Raw genomic sequence first — 17,810 nt, 5'->3', positions numbered from 1 at the left:
GTGACCTTTGGCAGGTCACTTAACTTCTCTGTGCCTCAGTTCCCTCATCTGCAAAATGGGGATTCAATCCCTGTTCTCCCTACTGCTTAGACTGTGAGCCCCGTGTGGGACCTGAATAGCTTATATCTTCCCCAGCGCTTAGTACAGTGGTTGGCACATAGCAAGCACTTAACGAAAATACCCCAATTATTATTATTACGTGGAGAGAGAGATATGTGATCTGTTGGATTTGGAGGGGAGGAAGTTCCAGGCCAAACTCCTTGAGTTTGGTCCCTTGTATCTAGGCTTGTCCCTTCACTCCAGACCTCCAGACGGTCACGGGATAGAACAGTGCAGAGACCCTCACCTGTCCCCCTGCCTGTCTGGGGGTGTCGGGCTGGGAGGGGGTTCTCTCCGCTAGGGCTCCCCAGTTTCTGTGGCGGAGAGGGAGAGCGGATGGCAGAAGGAATGCCAAAATTATCTGCAATTAACTCCATGTTCCCATGCTGGCTTGCGTCCTCTTCCCTCCCCCGTAAGCGAGGTGTGGGTGGCCAGCAATCGCTGGCATCCCCACCGTCCTGCTGGGATAACTGGAAAAGGAGTCGTCGGTGGGGTCGGAGAAAATAGAGCCGAGACCGCCGGGAATGCTGGGCCCGACCGTCGGCTGTGGGTCGTCCGGCTCCCTCCGCTTCTCCTCCCTCCTGCCTCTTGATCGGGTCACCTACCTCTTGACCGGTCCGTGACCCAGGATGAGACGGGGCGGGGCCAGGGAAAACGAAATTAACCCGTGTTTCTCTGGGAAAAGATTGGAGACAAAAAAAATCAAGGTTGAAAACGCCCTTCTTAATAATAATAATTGTGGTATTTGTTAAGCGCTTACTATGTACTCTGCCCTGGGGTGGATACAAGCAAATTGGGTTATTCATTCATTCATTCAATAGTATTTATTGAGCGCTTACTATGTGCAGAGCACTGTACTAAGCGCTTGGAATGTACAAATCGGCAACAGATAGAGACAGTCCCTGCCCTTTGAGGGGCTTACAGTCCCCGTCCCACATTCCCCATTTTCCAGATGAGGTCACCGAAGCCCAGAGAAGTGACGTGGCTTGCCCAAGGCCACACAGCAGACATGTGGCAGGGGCGAGATTAGAACCCATGACCTTCTGACTCCTAGACCCGGGCCCTAGCCACTACGCCACGCTTCTTCGCATTAACCGTGCGTTCCCCCCCCCGCCCACTTCCATCACTGGTAATTGAGAATCGGAAACAGACCCAATCCCAGTCAGAGCAGGGTTCGACAAGTGGTCAGTCCTAAGGAGAGGAGCCGCTGACCTCTCCCTCGCTCCCTGCCCTCTGCCCCCTGCGGAGGTTACATGGGGCATGTGGGCTCTCTTTTGCCCGTCCCCCTGAAAGCCCACATCCCCCTGTCTAAACTCTGCAGAAACAGAGGTAGGAGCAGGGTTAGGAATGGCAGGGGCAAGAGAGCCCTGCTGAGAGGTGACCAAAGGGACTCTGGGTGGCCGTCCCAGGATGTTAGCCTGGCCGGGACGCTACTGCCCACTGCCCACAGTGGAGAGGAGGAACCCCGAGCCAGCCAGCAGCCCCGCGCCTCTCGTGTCATTATTTTTTTTCGATCGTATTTATCGCACGCTTGCTGAGTGCAGAGCGCTATACTAAGCGCTTGGGAAAGTACAATACGGTACCCTGTCTCCCTCAGGGTACCTCAACGATCGACTGGGGAACTACCACCTGGCCTTCTACTTTGCGGGCGTGCCCCCCATCCTCGGGGGCACCATCCTCTTCTTCGTGCCCCTGGTTCACCAGAGGATGCTGCCCCGGGGCCGGCCAGACTCCAGCCAGGACAAAGCAGTCGCCGCCGAGACCATCCTGAACGGGAAGCTGCTGCCCGGCTCACCTGCCACCGAGGCACCCATCTAAGGCCACCCTGCCGCCCCCCACCCCACGTTCGCCCTCCAGCCAGCAGCACCCCCTACCCCCCTAGCCCGCACCCCTGGCTGTGACGGCCATGCCCTCCCCGGGGGCACCTTCCGGCCGCCCCGTGCCCGCACCGGGGAGAGTCACGGCAAGGCTCCCGGAACCTTTCGGCTCGTTTCCGGCACCTGGTTTTATGGGGGAAGGGTCTCAGCATGGAGCCTCCTGGGATGAAGGGAATGCTCCAGGGAGACATCGAACGGGATTCGACCGTGGAGAATCGCTCACCTCTGGCCCGGGTCCCTCCGCCCTTGGAGGGAAAGGGGCCAGGAGTGTGTCAGAGGGGGCTGGGGGTGCCTGGGGCTGGGGGACTGGGAGCAGAGCTGCCCGGCCAGCAGCATCTGCTGGGTCTTCCCCTCATCTAGGGCCACACCTAGATAAGGGCTGAAAGGCTGGCCCTCTTATAGAACCCGCACCCTCCTCCCGCTCCTCCTCTTCCTCCTTCCCCTCCTCCTCCTCTTTCTCTTGCCCCCCCCCATCCCACCCCCTCTCCCCCCTACCATCGCTCGGGCTGTTGTTGAGCCACGTCCGTCCGGGCAGCAGGTGGAGGCAGGGAGAGGTCGACAGCTGGGCTGAGGCCACCCGTCTCCCTCCATCCTCTCCCAGATCCTGGCTGTCACAGGGGCCTGGGAGAGGGGAGACAAAGCCCAGCTTTTTTAAAACAGCCTCCAAGGCCATCTTTTTTAAAACCAAACACTTCAGCAGAGCCTAAGTTTCTATCGCCTGCTCACCGACGGCCTCGGTTTCCCTTTTGAACTGTGAGCAAACGTCGGTGGGGAAGACTTGCCCATGGGCCGAGGAAACCGGACCAGCCTCCGGCCTGCGTGGGCCGGGGTCACGGGCCGGCCGGCTCTCCTCTCTGCCGGTCCACGTCCTCACTAGCTTACACCCTCCTGGGCCCGGATCTGAACCCCCAACCGGACCACCGGGGAATCAGGGCAACCCGCCTCCCGTGCCAATTCCCTGACACCCAACCACAGGGAGTTCTCGAGAGGCAGAGAGGGGGCAGCTGGAGACCCCAGGTGACTCCAGCACCACTAGCCTTTGGACTCTCGCTGATCAAGCGGTCAGGGCTGGCCATCCCACCCTCGATCTGCACCGACAGAGGCACTTTTTACCACTTCCTGAAAGTTCAAGGGCCCCGTGGATGATGCCTCCCCTGGGGACAGGGATCTCTTCCCTCGGGGCCCCTCCAGACCACCCACCTACTGTCCTGGTAACAGCAGAAGGTGAGCAGCCATCCCTCCAGTTGGAGGGCAGAATGGGATAAACTCAAACCAGGAACGGGAGAGATCCCTCTAATCCCAACCAGCTGCAGCCTGAGGCCTCAGCTTCAGGAGAATTTCTCTTCTTTCCTCGCCATCCCTCCCTCTCCCCTGGCTGGCATGGCTCCAGTTGAGGAGGCTGGGGCCTCGGCGATGGGGTGGGGTTGGGAGGGAGGGCACGCCGATGGCCCGGGTGGTCCCTAGAAGGTCCACGGTGCACCGCCCAAATTCGCTCCGCCTTGGAGGGAGAGGAAGAGGCCGAGTTTGGGGAACCCCAGGCTCACCCCTTTGCCTGGGGTTTGTTCCTACGGGGAGCAGACATTGATTTCTGAGGGAGGCGAGGGCGCTGGTTGCCATAACGATAAGGAGTCCAGACCGGCCAATGGGAAGAAAGCAGGAGCCTGAGTTTTTCTTTCAGTCTCTAGCCAAAGGCTAGGCTCTAAATTGGGGTTATCCTAGCACCAGGCCCACTCCCGAGCCCCTGTGGCCACTAGCTTGGGACTGTCACCTGTGCCATCAAAGGGAATGGATGCAGAAAACCGGTATTGTGAATGACACCCCCTCCCTCCCCCACGAGTTTCTGTCTACACTGCCATTAAGCATTTGTGAAAAAAAGCCAAAATACAGCCCCCAAATGAGGAGCAGCAAGGTGAGGGGATGGGGTGTGAATTCACTTCCTGCCTACTCCCCTGACTCCCTTCCTCTCCTAGCTCACCATCACATAGCTTAGGACACCATCTTTCTGGTGAACCTGAGAGGGAATGTGGGGAGTGGTGTAAAAGGCAGTGTTTTTCCCAAAAGTGCTTGGAGATCCTTCTTTCCCCAAAGGCTCATGGCCTCAAAGGCCTCAAAAGCGGGAGTTCTCCAACCCCACCGGACACTTGAAATTAAAAACAAGCCCATCAGCAAGGCAGTACGGGGACAGCCCCAAGATCCATCCCTCCCAGGGTTCTGTCTCCCTTGGGGCACCGGGGGAGAAATGTGTTCTGGTCTCTACACGGTTAGGGGTGATCCATCCAGCCCCCGACCCCCGACTCTCCCCTCTGCATCCCTTACCTGCTTGCTCATAAGCCCGCAGGGGTCTGAGTGCCTTCTCCAGTCCCTTGAGTTGCTGGAACAAAACCGTGAGGTGAAACTCTAGGTAACCTCAGGGCCGGTGCTCCTGATAACAGCCGCCCCCGCCAACTCCTCTCCTGACATTCTCTGAAATTTCTCCGAGTCGTCACGTCACGTGTCAAGGGTCCTCTGCTCACGTCCTCCTTGCCTCTGGACAGGCGTGTGGTTGTGCTTGGTTGGCTACTGGAAAGAGAAGCTGCTCGGGACCCTACAGGATTAATCTGTGGTTGCCTCCACACTACAGGGAGGCCCAGGGCTGGCTCCCGGAAAGCAGGTTGGACGTACCACCGGAAGCTGGGAGTCGGGCAGCTAGCCGAGGAACAGCGACTGAGTCGTTTCCCTTCCGCTTCTGCCACGGCACACGTCCTGGGACCCCAAATCCCCCACGGAGTTTTGTATAAATCGGGCCGGGGGGAGGCAGGCCAGCCGGCAGGCCTGGTGTGTGTGGGCGAGCAGGGTCCGAGGAGGAAAAAGCCCAAGGGATACTTGCTGTGGGGACTGGAAAGCCTGGGTCGGGGCCTGGGCTCCGTATCTTCCACTGGAAACAGCGTCTTTCCGGGGGGGTAAGGACTAGGCCGGCCTGGTTTTACACGTTCTGTTTTTGGAAGGTGACGGTAGAGAAACGGTTCTCTTACCTCAAAATGAAGGGTGGTCATTGGTGGTGCAGAAGCTGGAGAAGCGGAGTCCCATCGTTAGCCCGGCTCCCGGGTCCCGGCCACTCTCAAGGCTAGTGACCAGGGACCCCCGAGGCTGGAGCTTGGTTGTAGGGGGGGAGGAGTGGGGCTAGATGCGGGGTCGGGGAGGGGATGGGGCAGTCAGGCACAACCACATCTTGGTTTTCCCACCTGAGGCGGGGGATGCTAGCTCTCTTTAGCACGTGGAAGCGGCCCTGGGGTCCCTGCTGATGGGGCATAGGGCAGTAGCGAGTCGCAGAACAGGCAGAACCCATGTGGCTGACTGCCTCCATCGGAGAGTGGACTCGAGGGGATAGTCAGGTCAGCCCCATGGTACATCCAGTCCAGGGCTCTGTCTTTTTGTGACAATATCTGCTCTCCAGAGTCCATGCCGGGGCCTCGGCCCCCACCCTACCACCCACTCGGGCCAGGCCGATTCCACCCCTCGGATTCCACCCGGGGTCCCCCCTCCTGCAGGGGCCACGCAGTTAACCTCCTGCCCCTCCTCAGCCCGCAGGCTCCAGTCTGTTTTTGATCCCCCGGGATCATTAGATTTCAAAGCTGGCGAATCCATCATTTTTATGAGCGATTTCTCTGCATGCCGCCACTACCGCCCGCAAGGGCCCTTTCATCTTTGGGCAGAGAGCCGCCCTGCCCCAGCCAGTCCCACACCCATCTGGGGGCTGGCTCGGCGGTGGGGTTGGGGCTGTGGGGTGGGGAAGGGCTGGCGGGCTGATGGACAAGGTTGGCCCATTGGGGGGGGGGGGGCCCAGACAGGGCCTCCACCCAAAGAGGAGCTGGAAATCTCCTTGGGGGGTAGCCCTATCCACCTCCCCCTCCCCCCAAAGACCAGAGGGAAGGAAGAAACGCTTGTCTATGAAAGGTTCTGGCAGCTGCAGGCCATCTGGGGTTCGGGGAGGCCCGGGGCTCCGGCTGAAGGGCCGTGGTGGTCAGTTGCTGAAGGACAGCTGGAAATGGGCTGGCTTTTTGAGTTCTCGGGTCTGCTGGCCCCTCCTCGGAAGGCCACTCCTCCCCCGGGGGCTGTACCCCAGCCTGATTCAGTCTCCACTCGAGGTTCAGCTCCTGGTGGGAGATAGTAGGGGACCCACGTCTACCCCAGGGTGGTCAGCGAGGTGGCCCAGTGGTCTCCCTCTACTGGGGGAGCCAAACCTCCCCATATCCACGGTGCTCAGTGCAAAAGAAACTGATCCTGCACCACACCCTGGCCTTTCCTTAGGAATCGCTTCTTCTCCCTGGCTTCAGAGGGACCAAGCAGCCTTATGGGGAGGGGAGATCTCAGGCGGCAGGTGGAACGAGCCGAAATCTATGTATGTGGGTATGTAGACATTTTTAACGTCTAAAGTTTTGGGTTGACCAGACAGTTACCTTTAGGCCTCTGCCTAGATGCGTCCCCCGACCCCAAGGAGAGGCCTCTGGTGGGGGTACGCGAGTTTTTCTTCACAGGCAGCAATCTATTGTGTACTACTCTGCCTGGGGGGGAGGGGACGGGAGCCGGTGGGCATTCGAGGCCCACCAGGCCCAATGGGCACTAGGTCCGGTCCAGCTCCGGAGGTCTTCCCGGTCACTGACCCCGCTCCGCTCCCCCAAGGCCTGTGGAGAAGGAGGCCTGGTGGGTAGGCAGGGCTCCGGGGTGAGGCAGAGCAGAGAGGTGTGAGCCCAGGACCGGGGAGGGGACCTAGGGGAGGACAAGTGATAATGTTCCCGTTTTTATAACCATTTTTTTAAGAAGCCGGTGCCAACTTCCCTCAGAAACAGATGGCTCCTGCTGAAGCCCTGGTGGCTGCAGGGCTCCTAAGCAGGGGCAGAGAGGAAGCCAAATTTTGAATAACTGCTTCCACCCTCGGGGGTGGAAGAGGGGGGCAATCTGACGGGGCTGGGGGAGGGACACGACCACCGATCTGCACCAGGGGCCGTGCTGGGGGAGGGCCACCAGGAGAATCCCCTCATTGCTCCCCCCGGAATTTTGGGTGGAGGAAACTGAGGCAGGAGTCCAGCCTCTCCATCGGAAGACCCTAAACTTACCTTCCTCCTACCCACCGCCTCCCGGAGGCTGTCAGCAAGCCGGTCAAACCCAGCCGGGGCCAGGAGAGATGGGGGACGGGGTCGCCAAACCAGAGGGGGCAAGCTGAGCGGGCCGGGGGGCCGAGTGCTTCTCCGGCTCCGAGCCTTTGCGTGGCCTTGGATGTGAAGTGGTCTCAGCGTCCCCCAAGTGTGAACCTCTGACCCTGCGAGGGAACAAAATCAAAATCAGCACCTTCTTTTTTTTTTTTTTTGTAAATGTTTATAAATGTTGTTTTAAAAAAAAACTGTAGAATGATACCGAACTAGAAACAACAGCTAAAGAGCGCTGTGGACAGTATGGTGGTGGTGTGAATTTTTGGGGGTCTGGGGATGCGATCATCCCTGTTCCTTTGCCCAACTGGTCACCAGCTGGGGCACCAGGGGGGTGGGGTGGTAGTGGGGAAGGGGGGGTCGCCTCAGCTGTTCACAGTCCCCTTCTCCCAGCCCTTCTTGCCAAAATGCTTTAATAGTAATAATAATAGTGGCATTTGTTAAGTGCTCACTATGTGCCAAACACTACCGAGAGCTGGGGTAGGCACAGTACAATCAGGTCGGTCACGGTCCCTGCCCCACAGGGGGCTCACGAGGAGAGAGAACAGATGATTACCCTCCATTTTACAGAAGAAGAAACCGAGGCTCAGGGAAGGGCCCCAGATCACACAGCGGGCGACAGAGCCGGGATTAGAACCCCGATCTCCTGACTCCCGGTCCCGTGCTCTTGTCCCCGGGCCACGCTGCTTTCCCCAGAAGGTCACCCAAGCTACCCGGACAAGCCTCTCCTCTCAAGGCTAAACGGGCTGCTTTCCAGACACCCACCTCAATCTCGGACCAGCCGCACGGGCACCTAGGGGAGAGTTGGGCCGGTGGGGTGGGCCGGGAGTGTCTCCTCTTCCCTGGCCCGGGCTGGGCCTGACTTGGCTACTTTGGTTGGGGTGGGAGGGGAGCGGGGTCCCTGGTGTTTAAGGCCTCAGTCCAGGCCACGGCCCACAGTGCCCTCGCCCCTCTCCCCACCCAACCCCTCTCAATTTCTACCTCTCTCTGTGTCTCTGGCCCTCTCCTCTCATTCTCTACATCTCTATCTCTTTCTGTGTCTCTGCCCCCTCTCCTCTAGCCTTCCAGCTCTCGGTCTCTGCACCTTCTCTATCTCTACATCTCTATCACCTCTTCACCTCTACCTCTGTCTCTGGCCTTTTCTTTAGCTCTGTGTCCATGTCTCTGCACCTTCTCTATCTGTATATCTCTTTCTGTGTCTCTGCCCCCTCTTCTCCACCTCTACCTCTATGCCTCTGCCCCTTCTCCTCCATCTTTACATCTCTCGGTCTCTGCACCTTCTCTATCTCTACATCTCTGTCCCCTCTTCTCCACCGCTTTCTCTGTCTCTACACCTCTCTGTTTCTGTACCTTCTTCTCTAGCTCTACATCTCTTTCTGTGTCTCTGTCCCCTCTCTCCACTTTTACCTCTCTCTGGGTCTCTTCCCCCTCTTCTCTAGCTCTTCATCTCTCTTTGCCTCTGCCCCTTCTGTCTCTACCTTTTATCTCTTTGGGTCTCTGCCCCCTCTTTATCTCTACACCTATCTCTGCATCTCTTTCTCTTTCTGGGCCTCTGCCCCTTCTTCTCTGCGTCTCTGCCCTCCTGCCCCTGCCGTCTCTATCTCTTTCGGTGCCTGCCTCCACCCCTCCATCGGTTCTTTCTAGATCTGTCTCTCTAACCCTTTTCCCCTACCCAAGGAGGCACCCCGAGGGCGGGATTTGCCCCGACAAAACCACAGAAATTAGTGGCTTCTTGGTCACGCTTGGGCGTGGGCGGGGATGACGGGGCCCCGGCACAGCCCGACCAATCCGCTGCCAGCCCTGCCGTCCCAACCTCTGCCTCTCCTCCCTTTTTGGCTTGGCCTGCGGAAGCCCGTTCCTCCCCACTTCTTAATACTGACCCCGGTGGCGTTTATTATCATCGTCATCGTTATTATGAATCACAATCATGGTCTTTGTTAAGCGCTTGCTATGTGCCAGGCACTGTACTAAGCGCTGGGGTGGATCCGAGCTCATCAGGTTGGACACAGTCCCTGCCCCACGTGGGGCTCACAGTCTCAATCTCCATTTCACAGGGGGAAACTGAGGTCCAGAAAAGTGAAGCGACTCGCCCGAGGTCACACAGCAAACAAGTGGCAGAGCCGGGATTAGACCTCAAGCGCTCCCCATGCCAAACTTTGGGCTCGATACAACTGGATCGGACACAGGCCTCATCCCACATGGAACTCTCAGTCTAAAGGGAGGCATTGAATCTCCATTTTACCGACAAGGACAGAGAATAATAATAGTAATAATAATGATGATAGTATTTGTTAAGCGCTTACTATGTGCCAGACACTTCACTAAGCGCTGAAGTGAAGCGACTAGATCCAGGTCCCTCAGCAGGAATGTGATAAGGGCAGGGATTAGAATCCAGATCCCCATTCCCACGCTCAGACTCTAGGCTCCATTTCCTGGCATCCTCCCCCTAATGCGTTCTGGGGCCTGCATGATCCACTGAACACGGGTCCTTCTAGCCCCCTCAGCCAGATATGCTCTCAACTGAACCCCCTTCTTGGGGTATCAGGAGGGGGCCCTCGGGGGAGACCGCTGCAGCCCAGGAGAACCATGCCTACATGATTCAAACCCGGGGCTCACCCCCTGGCCAGAATCAGCCTTGACTAAGGCTCCGCTGCCCACACTGTGCAGCCGAGGGCACAAAAAGAATAACGATTGTGGTTATTTGTTAAGCACTTACTAAGGACCAGACACTGTACTAAATGCTGGGGTGGATAAGAGCAAATCGCGTTGGACACAGTCCCTGTCCCATATGGGCTCACAGTCTCAATCCCCACTTTACAGATAGGTAACTGAGGCCCAGAGAAGGGACGTGCCAGCAAACAAGTGTCAGGGGCAGGATTAGAATCCATGACCTTCCGACTCCCAAGTCCATGCTCTATCCACAATGCCATGTTTCTTCCCCAGGCCTCTGCCATCAACCTTGGGGCACTGGATGTGCCCCTGGCAAAGAGGGAGGGGAGGGGCAGAGAAGAGGCTGGACCGGGCCCCGGGGGAACCGACTCAGAAGGGCAATTCAGAACCCACCCAGGGACCCTGTCTGCCCACCTTCCCCCCTCACCTCCCCAGCTTCACTCCCTTCCACCCCTTGGAAAGATTGGATAGGGACTAACGGGATAAAGGCATGGAAAGCGTGGGAAACACTTCCCTGGGAGCTGGGGAGGGCCAAGTGGCCCCTCAGGGTAGAACCCCCAAAAGAGCGGGGAGGAGATAGATACTACAAAATAGTCAGTGTTTATTAGACATTGCGTGCTGAGCGTCAGGCTAAGCACTGAAGCAGAAACAAGCAATGGGACATAAGTGAGCTGTGTGCGTGCTTGACGGAAAATTGTGCTCTCCCACGCGCTTAGTCCAGTGTTTTGCGCACAGTAAGTGCTGGATAAATCTGATTCTTATTATTAATAGTACTAAGCCCTGTCCCACGATCAAACTGGGAGAGAGGAGGTGCTTATACGTCCTTTGTAATAGATGGCAAAATAGAGGTGCTTGAGCGAGTTGAAGCCCCCCTAGACCCTCAAAAAGCCCCCGTCGGCAGCACCCTATGGAGCGGGACCACAGCGCCCCCTGCCGGGGAGCTGAGAGCTCCGACAACCTAGAGGCAGCTTGGACCCGGGCACAGGATCCCCGTAGACACTATTAATGGTACTTGCTTAGCACTTTGTGCCAAGCTCTGGGGTAGATATAAGTTAATCGGGTTGGACACAGTCCCTGTCCCACATGGGGCTCATCCTCTTAATCCCCATGGTCCAGATGAGGCCCAGAGAAGGGAAGTGACTTGCTCAAGGTCACACAGCGGACGGGGTGGAGCTGGGATGAGAACCCAGGTCCTTCTGACCCCCAGGCCCGTGCGATAGAGCCACTGAGCCACGCTGGATCCACGGAATGGTGGGGAGAGTGGGATCCTCACAAGGCTTCTCCCTCTTCCAGGGCTGGACCCAGCACCCCTAGACTTGGAAACACAGATTCTGCCGGGCCGGAGGGGGAGAGGCCCGTCGGCCACCCTCCCAAAGAGTGAGTCTCGGTGGACTGAAAGCTCATTATGGGCAGGGAATGTCACTGCTTATTGCTGTACTGTACTTTCCCAAGCGCTTACTAGTGGTCTGCACATAGTAAGCGCTCAAATATGACTGAATGAATGCCACAGGGCAGGAGGATGGTGGGCACAACTCTGTTCACGTGGAGAAAATGTTTCTGTAGCTGGGCTTGCATCCAGTCTGCTTGACCCTAGGACCGAGCTTAGCGGAGAGTGTATTGCTGACTAGCAAAATGACCCGAGGGGCAACCATGACCTCATCTGGCAGGGCTCCACCGTCCAGCCCCTGGCAGATGTAAAGACCAGCCCCTGCATCCGATCCTGCAATCTGCATGGCCTAGTAGCACGGGTCTGGGAGTCAGCAGGACCTGGGTTCTAAGCCCAGCTCCGCCACATCTGCTGTGTGACCTCGGGCAAGTCATTTAACTTCTCTGGGCCTCTGTTCCCTCATCCGTAAATGGGGACTGCAGTCCCCATGTCGGACAGGGACCGTGTCTAACCCAATTTGCTTCTATGTACTCCAGAGCTTAGTACAGAGCCCGGCACATAGTAAATGTTTAATGATGATGACAGTATTTAAGCGCTTACTATGTACCAGGCACCGTACTAAGCGCTTAACACCTGCCGCTATTATTATACCAGGATCCAAGTCAGAGAGCTCCCACCTGCCCTTCTACTGAGACACTCCCTGACTCCTCTGTCCCCAGACTGCATTAGACCTCAGAGCCAGCTCCGGGCCACAGAGGGCCTCAAAATAACACCTCAGCCTCTCCACCTGACACCACCGACCTCTGCCTCCGTCCCATCAGCTTCCTGAGAGTCTGCCTAAGATCCAGAATCACGCAAGAGTGGGATGGAGGAGAAACAGACTTCGGCACTCGGGGCAACAAGGCCTGCCAGGCCCTGTGAATCAGCTATTCCCCCAAACCTCCATCGGGCTGAGGACGCTTTCCTCACAACACCATTAATTTCACTCCACGTTGCCAAACACAACAGGGAACGTGTACGCTGGCTTCCAGCAAAGACATCAAATGGGGAGGCCCGGGTTTGGAAACGTTTGCTTTAATTGAGGCTGGAGAGTCGGAGCTGGGAGTCTCTGATCTCAGTTGGCTGGAAGGAGATAAAAAAAAGGCTCATTTGACAACTCAGATCGAAACAAACACACACTGGCAGTTTAGCATTTACAATAGAACTGCATCACGAGTCAGGGGCTTGGAGAATTCGCTTAAAAAACGTCTTCCAACATACCAGATTCCAGGAAGAGCCACATGTGGCTGGCTTGGATGTCAGGACAGCTGCCTTGGAAAAACATTTTCCTCTATTAACCCAACCCCAGTTCCTCGCACCGAAGCAAAACCCCAATCTGCATTTCAAATTCAGATGTTGGGAGGGCGGACGCCTTTCCCACCGCCCCACAACGCTGTTGGTGACTGCATCCGTCTCCAGGTCCTCTGGCCGCTTCAGTCCACAGCAAATGTACAAACTGCTTTGCACATTCCGAAGGCTCAGACTAAATATCGGGACGGAGACAGCTTGGCTTTAAAAAGAAAAGGCAGAGGGTAGTTAAGACCCGGCTCTCCATCGCTAGCCGCTCATAGCATCGTCAACACAACCGCAATTGGGTTCTTTGACATCTAACCTCTCTCGGAAGCAGAGATCGCCAGTAATAAGGTTGGGCCAATCCTCCCCAACCTGCCGTTGCCCAGTGGCGAGCTGAAAAAGGCCCTTGAATTGCCCTGGAAAGTCACTTCTGCAGAAGGGGAAGCTGGGTGTCACTACTCATCCACCTGGGATTGGCAGACCTTACAGGTGTTCTGCTGAACTGCCAAACACCCTCTCACGGTCCTGCCGTTATGCTGGACACCTGCTATTTTTCAATCCTCAACACAGGATTTTGAATGTAGGCCCAAGACTGGCCCACTTAAAGGTACCAAATGTTTCACTGTTTATTTCCATAAACGAATTCTCAACGCCCGGTTTAGCTCTTCCTCCCACCTACATGACTAGGTCTCTCCCCACCGCCTTCCAACAACCCCCATGCCAGGAATCGGAGGGCCTGTGGAAGGTGCTGGTACTCCTGACAGGAAAATGCGTTTTGCAGAATTGGGCTGGCAAACCAGTTGAAGATTTCCACCCAAAACAACCTTTCCCTACCCAGGAGTCTTTCCATATCCAAAACATTTTCAGTAGCAGATAATGTTTTCATCCTGACAAACTCTCCCTCTGCTCCTCCTCGGGAAGAAGTTGACAGTTTGGAAATCTGCGTTCCCTTAGTGTTCACAGTAATCTTTCCAGAGACATACCAGGGCAGGAACCTATAGAAGGTGGGTGGGAATCCCCGATTTTAAACTTACCTGTGTTTAAAAATGAGGGTTTTTTTTTAAAAAAAATAGTATTTAAGTGCTTACTGTATTAAGTGCTAGAAGATACAAAATAATCAGGTTGGACACAATCCATGTCCCACATGGGGATCACAGTCTTTAATCCCCATTTTTCAGATGAAGTAACTGAAGCACAGCGTAGTTAATCACTTGCCCAAGGACACGCAGCAGGCAAGTGGCGGGGCTGGGGTTAGAAACAGGTTCTCTCTTCCATGCCCGTACTCTATTAGGCCATGCTGCTTCTTAGCCTTCAACTAGCTCTCTCAGCCAGAATGTGAATCGGCTTTCCTCACCGCTAGATTTCCAAACTTCTTCTTTCCCTTATCCCAAAATAAAGCATCCCAATGAGAGCCATGATCCACATGCCAATGAAGAGGCAGAGTCTGCCCTAGGAATGGAGTCCTGTATCTTGGCACGGAGACTAGAAGCCCTCTAGAAGTAATGTGCTCTGTCCAAGTCCAGTTCAGAGAAATCTGGAACGAACCATCACCTTTGGCTTCCAATGACATTTTCCAAAAGGGGACCTGGGGGGAGGGGGGAAAATATGACTGAAACAGTTTTTAAAAAAAGGAAACAAAAACAAAAAACCCCCACAGAGGTCAAGGAGGATCCCCTGGCCAAATGTGGGGGTTCTGCCAGGCTCCGGGAGTTCCTCCTATCTGCACTTCCAAGCACCTTCCTCTGCCACAGGACATAGTTAATGATCACTAGACCCCTTGAATGGTATCGTCTCTCGGAAATTGGCGGTGGGGGAAGTGAGAAGCAAAAGCAAAGAAGAGGAAATAGGGCGAGCCACAGGGCCCTGCCAGCAGAGTGCCAATATAGCCCTGGATGCTGATGGGTGAAAAGATACATTAAAAACAGAATTGTGAACACTGGAGACACAATGATCTTTCCATAGATTTGTCCCAGGCCCATCCTGCCCCAGAACATAGCCATTTCAACATTTCCACAAGTTAGCAAGACAACGAAGACAATGTAAAGGAGAGAACACAAATTACTCGGACATACCCGACTGTCATTCTCCGCAGCGCTCTGCTACTCCCAAGCACCAAGCGAGGGGAACCAAAACGAAGATTACATCATGATGGGGGACTTTTCTTTTAAACCAGTCCGCGGACTGGTTTTGAAAGAAACTCCCCGTGACTAAAATAAGGAAAGCCTCAAGGAGTGATGATCCGGCACAAGCGATCACTTCATGCATTTTATTGAGTCTATATTTTGAATCTGCAATATGACATCTTTACATAAGGAATGGGCTCTTCCTAAACGGAGACTATCGAGAATCAAACCGTTTTCATTTGACCCTGGAGGGTGGTATCAAACAAGTCCAGTTGAACAGATGTAAAGCACTGTACACACAAAAGGAAAAAAAAAAAAAAAGGAAACTTGGTACAATCTCAGTTTGATACAGGGCTTCCCAACCCAGGCGTTAGTTGGAGAGAGAGGGAAAAAGAGAGGTGGGCGGGCCAGTGTTAGGTCTGAGTGGAAAGAGAAGGGGTGCCAGTTTTGGCAAGCCAATTCCAACCGTTCGTTCTGGGATGGGGCGGTAAATGGCTGATTTTGTTCTGCGGGAGGTAGGGGGCTAGGAGAGGTTGGGAAGCCCTGACGTGACAATCAAGTAATCAGTCTGTACAAAACATACATCATGGGCTTTATGTTCGTTAAACAGAGAGGCGGCCGCCGTGGTTCCCCGCCGGGCCCCTGCTAGGCCTAGTCCAGGCTCCGGAACGGCTTCCGAATTTTCGTAGCCCAGGCAGGCTACGTGGCTCCAGGGACCATTTATCCCAAGGACAAGATGAACGGGCCCAGGTGTCGGCGGCGGTAACTGTGTACCTCATCCACTCGGTACCTGTGTGGCCTTCTTTCCCCCGAGCTGCATTGGAGACCGGTGGAACGAACCCAAGTTAAATCCAGACCCTGCCTGGGGGGGGTGCATAAGCAAATATGCCTAATCCATCCCGAACCACCGTTCCTTAGAAAGGAGCCCCAGGCTTAGAGATGAAGGTGGGCGATGGATTCCACCAGACCACCCTACCGCAGCAGGTCTGCGATCGATCCACCCACTGCATTTATTGAGTGCTTACTCTGTGAAGAGCACTGTACTATAAAGATGTGGGACAAACTGAGGGACTGTTGAAAGAACCTGGAAAATCTCTTAGGCACAATGGTGCGAACGTGAGCTTCTCTTCTGCTTTCTCCACTTAAAAACCCAGGTGACAAGGCAACCTGTGAAAGGCCGTTCGGGGAGGGAAAGAAGGATGTTTAAAAAACAAAAACAACAAAAAAAAAACCCAACACCTCACCCCCCTCCCAAACCACCCAAACTAGAATATTACTAAGCCTGAAAACTGACACAACAGAGAACGAAGGCGCCTCTGGAACGGTCACAATACATCCACGCAGCTCTTTCGTATGCACCAGCTCTCCGAAACAGAAGCTCCACGCAAACATCCGCGCTCGTTTTCTGAAACCCACGTGAGCCACTTGGAAAAAGTTAGGTCGGTGAGACACTTTGCCCTTAAGAGGCCCTCGATTTCACAAGGGCAAAATAAAATCGGGGTGGTGCCTGACCTGTTCAAAGCGTCAGTGCAAAGTAAAAAAGGAAATTTAGAAGGAAAAAAAAAAAGGCAAGACTTCCTTGACGTGACTTCGTATCAGGGATATTTGAGGCCCGCCCCACACTCGCATCAGATGAGAACGTCTCGGCCAGGCAGCGGGCATCACCCTTCCCCTCTCCTGGGCCAATTCAGAGGCCGCGCATGCAGCCGAAGCCAACGATGACAGCGTATGGAGTCCCCTCCTGGCACTTTGGGAGGGGTCCTCAGCTTCTTCGGCATTACGAGATGACTTAGCACCCAGGAATTTATATTAGGAAACACCGGAGATTAGGGTTCTAATTCCAGGCCCTGCCGCTTCCCTGCTGGGAGACCTTGGGGCCAGTTGCTTTACTTGCCTCGAAAATGGAAGTTTTCTCCCACCTCTTTGGACTCTGAGCTCCCCGGGACGGGGTCCGGATTTCATGTGACCATCCCGTACCCATCCCGGGGGGTTTACCGAGTGCCACAGTCGTTCACACATCGCAACAATGTGCCCAAGCCAAGAGAGCTTGGGATCCTTCCAAGGTGCCTGACACACCCACACCGATAGAACTGGGATCACTTGTCAATTTTTCTCTCATGGCAAATAAGCAACGGATGGCCCAGGTCATAAAGTGGGGCTCCAAAAGACATTCTAATAATAATAATGACGGTATTTGCTACGCGCTTACTACGCGCCAAGCACTGCTCTGAGTGCTGGGGTAGATACAAGGTAATCAGGTTGTCCCACATGGGGCTCAGAGACTTTCTCCCTATTTTACAGATGAGGGAAGTGAGGCACAGAGAAGTTAAGTGACTTGCCCAAAGTCACACAGCTGACAAGTGGCGGAGCCGGGATTAGATCCCATGACCTCTGACTCCCAAGCCCGTGCTCCTTCCATTGGGCCACACTGCCAGTGGTAACCAGATCATCAGTAGCAGTTGTTTTCTACAGGAAGGTGGTGCGGGATTTTCTCTTGGCTTTTTTAATGACCTCTCGTATTTTGGGAGTATGCCTCCGGGTTCCCCTGAATTTTAAGACCACTCCCATGGGAGGAGGAAAGCAAAAGACCGCGAGGTCAGCAGAAGATCACGAGGTCACGGTGCATACGCGGCTTAAATAAAAATTAACACCTCCCGCCTGAGAGGCCACCTAAGCGACATGAAGCGAAGTCGGTAGGGAGTCCCGGCTTAGTTTAGCGAAGGGGAGGGGGATTAAAATGGGAGGAAACGCAAAAGCTCGCGGCATATTTGGGACTGGGGTATTACCACCAGGTGTCACTGGAGCCCAGCAAGCCAAACAAAAGTCGCTCTCCAAAGAGTAGTTATCGCGTGATGTGGGAATTTGGAAAACCGCCCCCCACCACCCCACCCTCCCGAGGTCACGACTGTTTCTCAAACCTGGCTCCGGCTAAGAGCATCCAGCAACTGAGCACATCGCACCGATACATACCCCAGCCACTGATAATTACTAGGCAAATCTGGACGATCCATGGGATTAAACATTGCTCCCCATGGATCTTCCGTGCGTGTGAAATATTCCAACTCATCTTCAAGGAAACTGCAGTTATCTAACCAGATCGTTGCTCTTAAGGTTTGGATGAATTCTATAATGAAGGGGA

General features: G+C 55.0%; 1 protein-coding gene across 1 annotated transcript in view; it reads left to right on the top strand.

Moving 5' to 3' along the window:
- Positions 1-7,406, top strand: part of SLC16A2 (solute carrier family 16 member 2) — a 94,210-nt gene extending 86,804 nt beyond the window's left edge. Inside the window, exon 6 of the mRNA XM_029067213.2 lies at positions 1,697-7,406. Within this exon, the coding sequence (XP_028923046.2) occupies positions 1,697-1,917 (221 nt within the window). The 3' untranslated portion in view covers positions 1,918-7,406. The remainder of the gene's footprint in view (positions 1-1,696) is intronic.
- The last annotated feature ends 10,404 nt before the right edge of the window (positions 7,407-17,810 follow it).

Source organism: Ornithorhynchus anatinus, chromosome 6 (genome assembly GCF_004115215.2).
Source record: "Ornithorhynchus anatinus isolate Pmale09 chromosome 6, mOrnAna1.pri.v4, whole genome shotgun sequence".
Taxonomy (NCBI): domain Eukaryota; kingdom Metazoa; phylum Chordata; class Mammalia; order Monotremata; family Ornithorhynchidae; genus Ornithorhynchus; species Ornithorhynchus anatinus.
Note: the sequence above shows the minus strand (reverse complement) of the source record. Positions and strands in the feature narration are given on the sequence as shown.